This window comes from Urocampus carinirostris, chromosome 2 (assembly GCF_059441175.1).
Source record: "Urocampus carinirostris isolate Australia breed hairy pipefish chromosome 2, RoL_Ucar_1.0, whole genome shotgun sequence".
Taxonomy (NCBI): Eukaryota; Metazoa; Chordata; class Actinopteri; order Syngnathiformes; family Syngnathidae; genus Urocampus; species Urocampus carinirostris.
Genome location: NC_142350.1, coordinates 34,396,933 through 34,410,889, shown reverse-complemented (window position 1 = coordinate 34,410,889; position 13,957 = coordinate 34,396,933). Strand labels below are relative to the sequence as shown.

The window sequence follows — 13,957 nt, the reverse complement described above, 5'->3', positions numbered from 1 at the left end:
ATTATCAATGACTAAAGCAACTAAATCTTGACATGACTGACGTTTGCTTTGACGAATATTGTAACTCAAGGTATTGATTTTTAAACAGTGTATATTATTTAGCGCCTCCTATTGGTAAAAAAAACCCAGAATTCATTAAAAAAAAAGCATTCATTGAAATGATAAACAAATATACATGAACTATCAGAGACACTTGCATGTTTAAAATACTTGTAGGTTGAGATATTAGCATTTATTTAACACAAAATGAGCCTTAACAAAAGGGAGCTGACATCATTGTCCGCTATCTTGCTGCTTCGGGTACCCAAAAACCTCAAAAAGGCTGGGCAAAAAAAAATGAAGTAAAACTGTGCATTTTGTTCACTTTGAGTCTACATAATTTGTATTTTTCCTTGTATTTTTTAGCACTGAATTACACCACACAGCAACATCTAATGTTCAAATAATAAACACTATGTCTCTAAAGTTTTTTGGGTGTGTTTTTTTTCTTCCTACAAGTACCATCTTTTCTGTGACATACGGTATATACCACTGCTTTCTAAATCACATTCAGCGAATAAAATATTAAATAAAATGGTGTTTTTTATCTATATTTCCATCCATCCATCCATCCATATCCACAGTACTTTGATAATCCCAATTTATGTATATATTTATGTATATATATATATATATATATATATATATATATATATATATATATATATATATATATATATATGTGTGTGTGTGTGTGTGTGTGTGTGCGTGGGAGTGTGTGAAGCGGCTAAATTGATTTTTGTGAACTTTTACAGTTGTACTTTAGGCCTTTACAAGTATCTTTAGTTAGGTTTCGTGTCAAGACACCCCCAATAAACATCAACAAAATAAATAAACATCTGCTTTTGTGTAGTCTGCTTTCCGGTGGTCTCTAAGGTTGGGTATTACAGCACCCGACCACCGACCACTCTGAGCAGACGAATCCAATATTTTATTGTATAGATAAGAAATACTCAAAGGTTGACATCCCATTTGAGGCAAGAATGGAATACCTCATGCTCAAAAAAGGACTGGCAAGCTGTGGCTATTCTGGGTTTAGTCAACAGAACCCCTCCAACCAGCACCCAATTGCAATAATTTAGGTAAACCAATTATGAAAATGCTCTGGGAGTGATATTTATGACTTCTTTATGGGCTGGTGTCGTAAGTAACACAAAAGGCCACAAATTAGGCTCCGGTCCAAAAAGTCATGTCAGTCAATTCCAACCACTGAATCAGTATTAGCAAACAACTTTCTTCAGTGTGACATATATTTTAGGCTCTACTCAGTGAAACCCACCAAATGAAAGCACCTGTTTATTTTGGTTTGCTTTGTGAATAATTCTACCTGGTCACAAGACACAGTGAACACTAATATAAGGAGATAATAGCAGTCACACGGTTAGCAAGTTAAAGACAGCATACACGCGTGCTCTGGCACTCACACAGCACATTAGCAAATGAAGCACACTAAGATGTGCTTAAATACATCAACGGCTGTTACATCTGTGTGTAAAGGGGACAAAGCGAATGTGAGGCTTTTAAAAGATCAAAACCAAAAAGGACATTAAGTCATTTGGCGAAGGTGGTAAACAAAGCAAGTGCATCAAAGCTTTTGAATTATTTTGGTTGTTAACTGACTGCAGTTCACATTCTACATTACAGTCCTGAGACTGCATTGCTTTTATCACACCTGAGATAGTGGCATTTTTTTTTTTTCGGTCGAGGGGGGTCGGGCTGGAACCATTAGGCGGCAGACACATCTGCTTCACATGCCTGAGTGGAGGAGAAGGTGAAGCTCTAAGAAGCTGTATCCGGTAAACTGCATCTTACAAGTGCAAAGGAGAAATTCAATCGGGCTCCAATGTTGTCTCGAAATTTAAACTCTCTGGCCGAGCGTGTTTTGAGTTGTGCTAATCCAATTTAAAGGCAGGGAAGGGAGAAGAATTAATTGCACGCTGTTGCTTTGCGATCAATATTGAATTCAAGCAATGGTTTGAATGACTGCATGTGTGTGTACATGTATGAGTGTCCACCTTAGCTCCACTGTCAGAATAGCATCGAGAGCATAGCTGGAGTTGAGTCATCCATAACTCTTGTTCCCCTGCGTTTGATGCTGAAAGAAAACAAGACCCCTGTGAGTGCTTTTCTATTTCAAAAATTACAATCTTGAATATTTTTGGGGGGGGGGTTAGGAGAGGAATTCAAACCTAGAATAGGCAATAGTTTTAAATGGTTTAAGACCTAATCTATTCAAAACTATTTTCTTCCTAAAAAGACAAAAAGTTAATTTTCGGTTTTGGAAAAAATAAAACTGAAAAAAAGGCTTCTGAAATATTAATGTTGTGATGGCGTCACGTCTAAGGTGGGGAAAGCTGTAAAAACTGTCTTTCACTCAAGGGGGAGTTTTTGCACAACACGGCTGCGTATGTTCCTTTCGTACACTCGAAGAAAAAAATATGGAGGATACTTTCAAAACGAGAGCTCTACCAGGCTTTTACCAAAATTTTCTCAAAAGGTCTGGTCTTTGTTTGGCGCTAGCAGAACTTTAGCCAATGTTTATATGCTAACACTTCAGAGCTGACTACAATATTCCTTTTTTGCAGTTAATCCGTTCTTTGACACGTATAGAGTGAATTTCCCTGAAGTACAAATCCTCCAGAGCCATGAATGGTCATTAGCTGTCGCCCGAGTGTGATGTATTATTCTTCAAGTCAAGTCATGTTTTTTTGTATAGCCCTTAATCACAAGAAATCTTACTCTAATAAAATATTTTCTTGTATGTGTTTAAAAGATTCTAACTCCAGTCAGACATGTCAACTTACCTCTAAGTTTATAGAACTCGCCGGTCAGGGATTGAACTGAAAACATGTAAGGAAAGTCACTGCAGGAGGCCACCAGTGCTCCAAGTAGTGAGAGTGAACCTCTTGGCAGCCGCTGGCTTTTGCTGTGCTCATTTCGATAGTAGTCAAGACGGCTCAACTTGGGATCCAGAACAAAATACCTGTGAGAGGTAAACAAGTAAAAAGAAGGACAGAAAATTCAGAAACAGCAAAAAGTCTGAAAATTGTTATTAGTGTTTTTGTGTTTGGGAAGTGTTTTTGTTTTTTGTTTTGCTCATGACAGTACATCAAATGATCTTCCTTAAATATTCTCATAATGACAAAGAAGGAAGAAAAAAAGGAGGGCCAGCGACCGCCAAACTTGAAGGATGGCACCAGACAATACCTGGAACAACATCAGAAAATTCTATGCAAAGAATGGAATATGCAAAAGTGGAAACCGGTGCAGAACTTTCCTGCATGACTCATTCACTATTTTTGGGGCACGCACCTCCACAACTCCTTTCAGTTCTGAGTTAGAAGTCAATGCACAGAAACACGCATGATCAGGTGGTGGGGGTGATGGACAGTTAGCTGTGATGAGATTTATGGGACACAGTCAATGTCAGTTATTCGCACCAATAGAAACACCTGACCCAAACAACATTGTGATTTAAAATGCATTCAAATAGGATCTGGTTGGGGAGGTCTCCCATAAAACGCTTTGTGTTGTATTGGGACACCTGGGGTACCAGAGATGCCTCAAATAAATGAACTCCGGCAAATTAAATAGATGGTTTGTTACAAGGAAAATCCAAAACATTTTGTTAATTTCATGTAGAAAATAGGGGTTTACTTTTATAAATGTTGTGCATTCATCATGTTTTTATTAAGTAGCTTGGAACAAACTGTATGTACAGTCCAACATTATCTTTGAACAGCCCTTTACAAATGTGATGTGATGATTGAATTTTTGATTAAGGATGATTTTTTTTCTTCCTGTTTTAAATTCTCCTAAAACAGATTTTGATCATTACACCGCATTGTACTTCAGAGAAATATATTACTTGGGAACTTATTTCCTCCCACATTCAAAAAAATCAATCATGAAATGAATTAAAGATTCCTATTGTCCATTCAAGCTGGAAAACAGTTTGAGGTTTAAACCACTTACTGTCATAATAAGCTGTTTATAAAAAGAAAAAAAGGACTAGAGGTGGGCAAGTACCGATAACAAGTGCCGTATCTGTGCCGATATAATAATAATAATAATTTCCTTTGTATTGTCATTCTTTGTAACAATGTACACAGAACGAAATGTCGATACACCTGACCCGTTGTAGCGAGCCGATGCAGCCGCAGCCAACAGAGGGCGCCGCCATTTTACCAATTAGGTATGACTCGGCCGAGGCGCGAACCAGCGACCTCCCAGTCTCAAAGCGGGCACACTACCATCTAGGCTACTGAGCTGGTATCAGCAGTTCTTAGGATCTTGGGACTCGGGATGGTAGATAATACCAGTGTTGGTTGTCCACTAGTTGCTATTTAGCATTAGAGAACCTGAAATAAAGGGAATTTTAAATTACCATGAAATAAAAGCAATAGTAAGGAAAATATATTTTCTGTATTTTAAGTTATTTATTTAAAAATGTCGATATCCCATTTTCAGAGACAGGGAAATTTTATGTAATAATGGCATGGGTATGTGATATCAGCAATGACTATTCAACATTTTACTATGAGTATTGTTATTGGTCTAAAAAACGAGGTATCATACATCCCTGAAAATGAAGAATAAATGTATTGTCCAAAATCAGCAGGTGTTAGCTCCTGCTCTCCCTGTTAAGTGATGGAAAAATAATAAATACTGTCTTATTCTTAACACAGCCACTATGACTGTAATTGCATAAAATTATTTTCATCATATCGTTTCTATATTGTTTATCTTAGTTGTAGTTAAGAGTGTTATTGTATTTGAATGAGTCAAAATAGAACTTTTAAAAGTCTTTTTTTTTACAGAAACTAAATAGAAAATAATTTTAATCGACAAATCAATGTACATTTCCCAAGCAGTGTTAAAGCTCTTGGTAAATGAGATTCTACCTATGATTAAGTACTGTTAGTTAGAATAGAGGAGAAATTATTGTCACCCTAATGTGAAATACACAAAAAACTGCCTCCCTGGTGGTGCAAGAAGATGTGCAAGTAAAAATACCAGGATGTAAAACAAGTTTAGGGTAATACTGTAGTATGAAAATAAATAATGTCAAAAAAAAAAAAAGTGGAATCATCCCTTGTCATCATTGCAAAATTCCAATAAACTTCTTTTTTGACATTTTTGGGCGTTTGGATTGGCATTTAGACTCTACTAGAAGCAGGCCTTTTCTTACTTTCACCAATTTCATCCGACAAATAAAGAAAACCACTACCATGCACGTGACATCACTGTTCCCCCAACTCCCTGCCTCCTTCCTTTTAGCGTAATGCGCTCTATAGCCCGAACACGGCTGATAAAAGTAAAATAAAAGCAGATAAGAATTGTGAAAAAAAAAAAAGGATCCTTGAACTCGCTTGTGCATTGTTAACACACACGTAATCAAGAAATCACTTAATTGTAAACTTTTTAAGGACACCTCAAACTACGCACCCCACCTATAATTAACAGCTATGATTATGTGCCACTATTGCCACAATGTCTACTGGAAAGCGCACATTTGATGTTATGTCCCTTAAGGGGCGGCAGTAGCTCAGGATAGAGAGCGCTCGTCTTGAGACCGAGGGGTGGTTGCAATTCCTGGCTCCTTAAAGTTAAATGACAAAGGGCAATACAATGTAGGTGCCTTGCAAGGATGTCACCGCTTGCGTTGTGTGAGTGTGTGTTTGAATGGGTAAGTGTGAAGCACATTAAAAAGCGCTGAGGGAGGTCTTCAGTGACTTGAAAAGCGCTATATAAATGTGGAATATTTATATAACCAGTGTTTTCTTTTACAGCATTGAGGGTGATTATGGCCTTAGGATAAGAGCTATTTTTCAATCGAATAGTTAATGAACTGATGGTCTTGAATCATCTACCTGAAGGCAAAGTTCTAACATGTAATGCCCGTTTTTGAGATCTCTTAACACGGAGAATTGGAGTGAAGGGATAGAAGAGTCCACAATTTTCTGGGCTGTGAAGTGCAGAAGTTACATGCACAAAGTTCATGGACGTAACCAGGCGGTGCTCAAGCACCCGCAAATTCAACCAAAGCAGCCCCAAAAATTATAGCATTTTTTAAACTCTCTTTTCCTCTGTTTCAAACTTATCAACAGGTTTGCAACTCTCAAGGTCAGGTCACACAGCTTAATCTGTAAAGAGTAGGTTGGAATTATAAAGTGTGAATAGATTGCATCATTGTCCAATAAATCCCATGCTTATTCTGTATGGGAGTGTGTGTGTGTGTGTGTGTGTGTGTGTGTGTGTGTAGGGGGTGTCTTCGTTCAAAACTGGGCATGGTATAGTAATAGTGTTTCTGCTAAGCACAAAGTCTAATGTGATGTTCCCAAAGGGGAAGTGACACTCCTGAACAATCTTGAATTTTCCTAAATCACTTTAAGTAAAATGGAAAAAAATAAATAACAAGTCGGACACTCTGGGTGCTCAGCACCCCTAAAGCTCTTAACCTAAACTCGCTCCCAATACAGTTTAAAGGAACACCATCCAACAAAAGTTGTTTGTGGAATGAACATTATCTGTGTAACAATAGTCTATGAGAGACTTCATGTGATTACGGGCTATATGAATAAACATGACTTTACTTGACTTACCTATTCTGCCAGCCCTGCAGCAGATTCGTGTATTTCTTCAGGACTCCCTCCAGATGCTGCTTGTTGCGGGTCGTTTTATGCGACGATGACCCTGCACCACTATGCTCGGACTCGGAAGCAGGTGGTTTCTTTTCAGAATATCGCACGGACCGATTCATGCTGCAGTTTCTCTTGATGCTTAATTCCAACTGGTTATTGTGTTTAAGTTTTTGCAAAGAAGCTTCAATAATCAAGATCGCTCTTCATCGATTCACTGCATTTTTTTGCACTTGATGCAGTGATCATGAGATAACGAGACTAATCCTACAAGTGGAGCTTTTCTGCTTCCTTACAGTGTTGACACTGAAGAGATGCTGACTTATTTACTGCGGAGACGTTCTCCTCGTCCCTCCTTCTGTGGTGACGTGTTGTGTTTTTTCAATTTGGAAATCCCGGGTTGGTCACTCCCCCCAGCCCGGAGTACTCCCCCTACAGTCAATGGATGAATTATTCATCACAACATAACGGCATCGCAGCCTCACTTTTTCTTCATGTCCAGGGAGGGTGGGGGGAAAAAACTTCCACAAGGAAACTATAAATGCGGAAATTATCATTTTGATTGGGGTGTATAAGCACATTGAAATGTAAAATATTTTTGTAAAGTACATTGTCAATTATTCTCCCTGGCATTGTTATGTAACACTGAGTAGCCTGCATTTGACGTCATAATTAAGCGACACCAATGTCGCCGCAGGACGCCATATATACTGTACATATACAGTAGTTCTAGTCGCCGATTGTGCAAACTGATTCTACAAACGTTGTACATAATAAAACCACGAGGATTTTTTTACAAATAACGTCTGCTCATTTGTACTTGAAATAGTTCGGCAAAACCCTCGACTAAGTGGTTTCATTTGGTAAAAGAAAATCCCCTTTATTAGCTAGACATAACATTTGCATGTTTTCCCACTCATCTAAAGATAAACACAGAGAATCAATTTACTTTATAAAATTCCTCCAAAAAATAGTTTTACGTGTTAAAGAGTTAAATGTGGACGTCTCGAAGATTCACGTAGGAGTTAGCGTTCAATCTACTAGCGTGCAATCCCGACTGAAATGTGGTTGGTGGTCACGTGACCACTCCCTTGCTACTGAACTCCAACCAACTGGCGCTGCTGGATAACTGTCCTCGCCTATTTGAAGCTTGCTCTGGGTTTTCTAAAATAAGAACGTTACTCTTAAAAACACGCCAAAAAGCTGATTTTATACAACACATACCACCCATGGCGTCTCCGCTCAAAGTTTGCATAGTCGGATCTGGAAACTGGTGAGTTCTGATGATCCGAGAATTGCCGATAGCGAAAATGACAAAACTATTGCTGCCTGTTAGGATTTCAATCAGTGTGGACAATTGTTATAATTCCATACGTGGTCAATTTCTCACGAGTACTTGGTGAACGGTCACTTTACGGTAGAATGAGTTGCATTACCGTATGTTTCAGCTGATGGCTTATACTGCAATTTATATAAAGAAAACATCTGTATTTCTACGTTGTCGAAATGATTCAGGACTAAACAAGTGTCAAAATCGCCGTCTGATTCTTTCTTAGGGGGTCAGCCATTGCTAGGATCATTGGAAATAATGCCAGGTCACTACAGTGTTTTGCGACCACGGTGAAGATGTGGGTGTTTGAAGAAAATATCAACGGTCGCAAGCTCACTGACATAATCAACACCGAGCATGAGAATGTCAAGTACTTGCCGGGTTACAAATTGCCTGATAATGTGGTAAGCATCCATCCATAACGTTTCCTTTTAAGTCAATGTGTATTACACAAGCAGCTAGTGTTAGGTTTCTATGTCTTTAATTGATGTTGACAATGTAATGCAGGAGTTGGGAGTGTATGGCTTGCCAGCCAGATATGAGCCAAAATAATCTTCTCTGCGGCTTTCCAGTTTTAACATAACCAAAGTCGATGGAACACTGTGACCGCATTTTTATTTATTTTTAGGTCCAAATACATACTGGGCAAAGTTTGAACTACTGTTTTCACCCACAGTGTTACACCAACAGACCCCTTTTTGGCTTTAAATTTCCAAGGAATCCTATAGAAGCTGATTGAACAATCAATGTTCACTGGAGAAACACCTTATCATGAAAACCCACATAACAATCTGTGAACACCCAAAAAACGCCAGCAACCAGAGCAATTAGATTGGGTGAGCGGTAAGGTGGGTGGATCTCTGCACACATAGCGCCCTCCCCTAAATACATTCATATCCTTCTTCTCGTTTGCAGTTTTTTGTGGAAAAAAAACCTCTGAGCGCACCTTGATTTGAACCCGTTATTTACGACAAAAATGTTGGTCAAAATGAGCCTCACCGATCCTAAGTAACTGGCAGAGGGGAGACAAATTTTAATTGGTATATTTTTTTTGATCGGCGCGATTATTACTTCATAGATTTTTTTTCAAATCATCAAACGTCACACATTGAAATAAAATGTGCTGAAGAGTTCGCTTTTGTCTGTAGTGCGGGTTTGGTGGTTTTGTTGAATTTTGTCTACAAATATGTGGTGTGGCTCGCAAAAAAAAAGACAAATATTTTTCTTTTATGGCTCTTTTCGTCAAAAAGGTCATTGGTGTTATGTCCTCAGTGTGCCTTGGATCAACCTAACAATTAAAACGTCATGGCCATATCAGCAACAGATAGTTTGTCTAAAGATTTTTTTCTGCTACAAACCGGCAAACTAAATCTCTTCATTTCCTAATATTATCTTTTCTACGTTGACAGATGGCTGTTCCAGAACTCCGTGATGCAGCTGAGGGAGCAGACCTTCTGGTGTTTGTGGTGCCCCACCAGTTCATCAGGAAACTGTGTGATGAAATGGTGGGCTGTGTTTCAACCAAAGCTCGAGGAATCACACTCATTAAGGTAAGAGCAATAATTCCTCCTGAATACTAAACTGCAAAGAGCTAAGCTCCACACAATGATTCTGGCTATTTTGCTCAAACATCACCTCATCTGCAACACCCAAAACAAACACAGACACACACCTGGAGTGTTGCGAGAGGTGTGAGATCAGCACTTTCCAGTGAGTAAGTGAGTCAGTGAATGTTCATTTCAGACAATGCAAATAGGGATTCTGTTATGCAAGATGTGGACACGGCAACATCAAAAGCCCCTCAAATATTCAGAACAGAATAAGAAAAAGCCACACTGAAGTGACTTCTTTTTTACCTATTCAGGATTCTGAAATGCATTCAATGTGCTCATAAATCTTTGAGCTTCACAAAAAAATCTCTGATGTGACAGGCTGCTTTCATTTTGATCAGACTTGTATCTCCATTTTCCCTGTTGCACTGATGACTGAGATGAAAGCCAAAACAACACTTAGCCAAACGAGGTTTGTGTGTGCGTTTGCGCTGGGGAGAAAATTCCTCAAGCTATTTAGGTTAAAAGGCTGATTATAAAATACGGACAGAGTCATTATTCGTAAAGGCAGATTTATAGTGTGAGTATTCACAGAAGGTGCTCCACGACTGCTCAACACCAGCAATAGCAAATTGGGGCATGGCTATAGGTTAGTTTGGCTCGCATAGCTATTGCTATACAGTAATTTCTACCAAATATTTTCAAGAACCAAAACAACCATGAACTCTTATTCTCATTAATCTTTTTCCTCAGGGGATAGACGAAGGACCCGAGGGCCTGAAGCTGATTTCTGACATAATCAGAGAGAAGATGGGCATTGATGTCAGCGTTCTAATGGGTGCAAACATTGCCAATGAGGTGGCAGCTGAGAAGTTCTGCGAAACCACCATTGGTGAGTGGAACAAACAATCAACAAGCGTTACATTTTAAGGATAACTCAATGTAGTCATTTTTCCTAAGCTTACTTAAAGGGACAGTGTGTTGTTTAACATCTCCCTATTTAAGGGATCTGTGCACCGTGAGCTGTGAAGTGGTAAATAATATGTCAACAACTACTTTGATTTAAATCATAAATTAAGATATTGATTATCATGTGAACGTGCGTTTAAAAAATACTTGTTGGACAATTAATTTTCATTCATTTTACATAACTTGAGCCTCACTTAGAGGGAGCTCACATAATTTTCTGCCATCTTGCTGTTACGGATACTCCAGAAAAAAACTACAGACGCTCCCCTACTTACGACCATTCGACTTACGAAAAACGGTAGATACGGACAGGATGTCGAAAAAATCCGGACATTGGTGTAAGTTAGATTTTGTATTGTGTACACCTTTTTCCCAGGACAGGTAGTGCTTCTTTCCGCCGCTAGCGGTGTGTGGGGCTGTGAGAGGTCACCCAGCATCCACCTCGCTTTCTCTTCTTAGTTAGTGTGTAAACATTCTATACTGTCTATACTGTGTCTATACCAGGGGTGTCAAACTCAATTATACAGAGGGCCAGAACTCAAACCATACCTTTGGCTGCGGGCCAAACAGGATAAATATTACGAATACACTTTCCTTTTTAAAAATAAATAAATAAATATGAATTTAAAACAGTCGGGAATATTATTCCAGAATAAGCACATTTTTAACATTAAATGAATTAAAAATTGTTGCTCTCCATAAAAATATCTCAAAACTATAAAAATGAAAATCGGAAAATAAAAATAAAATTTGTGCTTTTCACTTTGGGAATTTGCTTTAGTGAAAAACATCTTCATATTCTTCTTTAACTCTTCAACTTTCTGTATCTTTTCTATGGATTCAAGGTTTTTCAGCTTTCTCTGAAGTTTTGTCTTGTAGTGCGGTTTTACATTAAATTCCTTAATTATGGCCACAAAATCTCCACAAATGAGACACACGGGTTTACCGGCAATGTCAGTTAACATAATTTCCTTGGCCATTGTGGTTTTTAGTATCAGAGTATAATTTGAAAGTTATTAGGGTTTCATGGACCCGGGCCATTATAGATTTCGCGGGCCGGATATAATTGTACGCCGGGCCGGATGTGGCCCGTGGGCCGTGAGTTTGACACCTGTGGTCTATACTCCAGTGCGCTACAAATTTAGACATTTTTATTGTTTAATATCTTGTGCATCCATTAAATATGGTTGGTGTAAAGTGTAAAGAAGAGGTGAGCTGTTTCTTTTGAAATTGAAGTGGAATAAAGAAAGCTTGATACGGTTGAGAAAATGGTCGGAAGGCTTTTTTTCGGCCACTTTTTATCACGGAGATGGACCTCTTGAAGCCCATCTTCCAAAAGTAAGTTAAACATCACTTTATTCATCTTTTATAGAGCATACTATTTCATGAAATGTTTATTTTTTTAGTACAAAACAATACAGGTTACTTATACAAGCCTTAAACATACTTATATAAACCCTAAACATACAAAATATAGTACTAAAGCAACTTACGAACGCTTGTCCAGAATTTTTTGTCGTTCATAAGTCGGGCAGCGTCTGTATTAAGAAAATCTTGTGAAAGCTTGGGATAAAAACAATGAGAAGACCAATCGTGTGGTTTTGCCATTTTGAGTCTCCGTCATTTGTATTCATTCTTGTACTTTTTTAGCAGTCGTTTCTTGTTGCAGTCGTTTGTAGAGCGACATCTAGGGGTCAGATAATACATACTTTCCCTTTTAATTCTTATCTCAGATCACGTACATACCCAAAATATTAGGAGAGTGACCCAAGTGTTTTTACATGACTGTGATAAATACAATTTCAGAATGCAGTCATGAATGAAAACTGTATTAGTGCACACTATCTGCTACCTTTTTAGAGTCATTACAATCAAATTTGAAGCAAGAGGTTAAACTTATAGCCTTTAACAAATGACATTTTTTAAAGACATTAATTGTATATGGACAATTTACTTAAAAGGCTCCAAAAATACCAAAGCTGCTGGGGGGGTTTCCTTTTAACGTTTCATCAGTTATGTTGTGTAAAAAGTCAGGAGTTGGCTCTTCGTTTGTGCTTTGCCTTCAGTCACTGTCATGTGAACGAAAAAAAATGCATTTCTGTTTTGGTCTTTTTTTTTTGTTTTTTTTGTTTTACTTTTTGCCTTCATTGAATTTCTACTCTGTAAACCCTACATCGGAATCAGAATCGCTCTTGTTATGTGTGTTGCTACAACAAATTTACATTGCATTAATTGCAGTTTGTTGAAAGTTCAAAACGGATGTCCAAATCAAGGTTTGGGGACAAAATCAGACTTTCGACATTCTCTTTACATTGTAAACATCATATAAAGTAAAGAAAACTGAGAAAATACGAAAAAAATAATGCTGCTGCTTTTTTTTATTTTTATTTTTTTATAACACATTAGTTTTTTTCCCACATCTGAGTAAGATGAACCTGACCGATGAGATGAGGAGCTATGACCAAAATGCAGCTAAATTTAACAAAAAGTAGAATATTCTGTGACGGGTAAGAGACAGTCGCCATACCCTAGTTGTACATTTGCACTTGCTCAAGACCAAGTTTTGTTTCGAAAGATCCTCAAACCAGCAACAAGTTGATAGCATTATCGAAGGCTTCTAAACCCCCCAAAAAAGGAATGCAACATTTGATGATGTGGACTGGTTGCAGGGTTCAACCTGTCAGTCACAAAGGATAGAACATATTTTTAAAATAATCATATTTTCCAATTAGTTTTGTGGCACTGAAATAACCTGCAGTTGAAATAAGAATAGCTAAAGTAATTCTGCATGCTTAATCAGTTATTCCATCTCAACCCCTCATAATTGTACCTCAAAGTCTGTACTTCTATTCTGTCGTAGTTATTTCACTTACCGTAAATTAAACGTAATGTTGTGGAAATCATGAAGAATGGGCTTAACCGTATGTTCTCCTTGCCTTTCTAGCCAGTTGATTATACTTTTTGCTTTTGTGTATAGGCAGTAAAATTCTGGAGAACGGCCTCCTATTCAAAGAGCTCCTGCAAACTCCCAACTTCCGGATTACAGTGGTGGATGATGCCGATACTGTGGAGTTGTGCGGAGCATTGAAGGTAAACACAATAATATATATTTTTTAAATGTTCTCACTCAAAGTAATGACTTAGCCCAACTGCAGCATGACTGCGGAGGCTCATTTCTGAAAGGTCAGTAAGTGTTCCTTTTGCAGCATTCACGCTTGCTGACTAATGGATATTAGTTTGTTTGGAAGCTGAGAAATGTGACAGCAGCTGTAGCATAGCACTTTAAACCCTCTGTCCATCTACAATCTTAAAACTGGATCCAATCCAATCTGACACCAGGCACACATTGCATCACCCCCTTCTTTAAAAAAAAGTAATTCAGTCACACTTGTCAAAGGGTTGAAATACAAGCTTATCCAGAATCAAAC

At 38.1% G+C, this 13,957-nt stretch overlaps 2 protein-coding genes across 2 annotated transcripts in view; one reads left to right on the top strand and one right to left on the bottom strand.

Annotated features, from left to right (window-relative positions):
• osbpl10b (oxysterol binding protein-like 10b) overlaps nt 1-7,409 on the bottom strand; it is a 40,735-nt gene extending 33,326 nt beyond the window's left edge. Inside the window, exons 1-3 of the mRNA XM_088326271.1 lie at nt 6,645-7,409; nt 2,844-3,022; nt 2,055-2,134 (exon numbers count right to left, since the gene is read on the bottom strand). Coding sequence (XP_088182397.1) covers nt 2,055-2,134; nt 2,844-3,022; nt 6,645-6,802 — 417 coding nt within the window. The 5' untranslated portion in view covers nt 6,803-7,409. The remainder of the gene's footprint in view (nt 1-2,054; nt 2,135-2,843; nt 3,023-6,644) is intronic.
• A 28-nt stretch (nt 7,410-7,437) lies between these two features.
• The window catches only part of gpd1l (glycerol-3-phosphate dehydrogenase 1 like), a 16,880-nt gene continuing 10,360 nt past the window's right edge, over nt 7,438-13,957 (top strand). Inside the window, exons 1-5 of the mRNA XM_088326270.1 lie at nt 7,438-7,953; nt 8,237-8,414; nt 9,420-9,560; nt 10,314-10,452; nt 13,507-13,619. Of these exons, the coding sequence (XP_088182396.1) occupies nt 7,910-7,953; nt 8,237-8,414; nt 9,420-9,560; nt 10,314-10,452; nt 13,507-13,619 (615 nt within the window). The 5' untranslated portion in view covers nt 7,438-7,909. The remainder of the gene's footprint in view (nt 7,954-8,236; nt 8,415-9,419; nt 9,561-10,313; nt 10,453-13,506; nt 13,620-13,957) is intronic.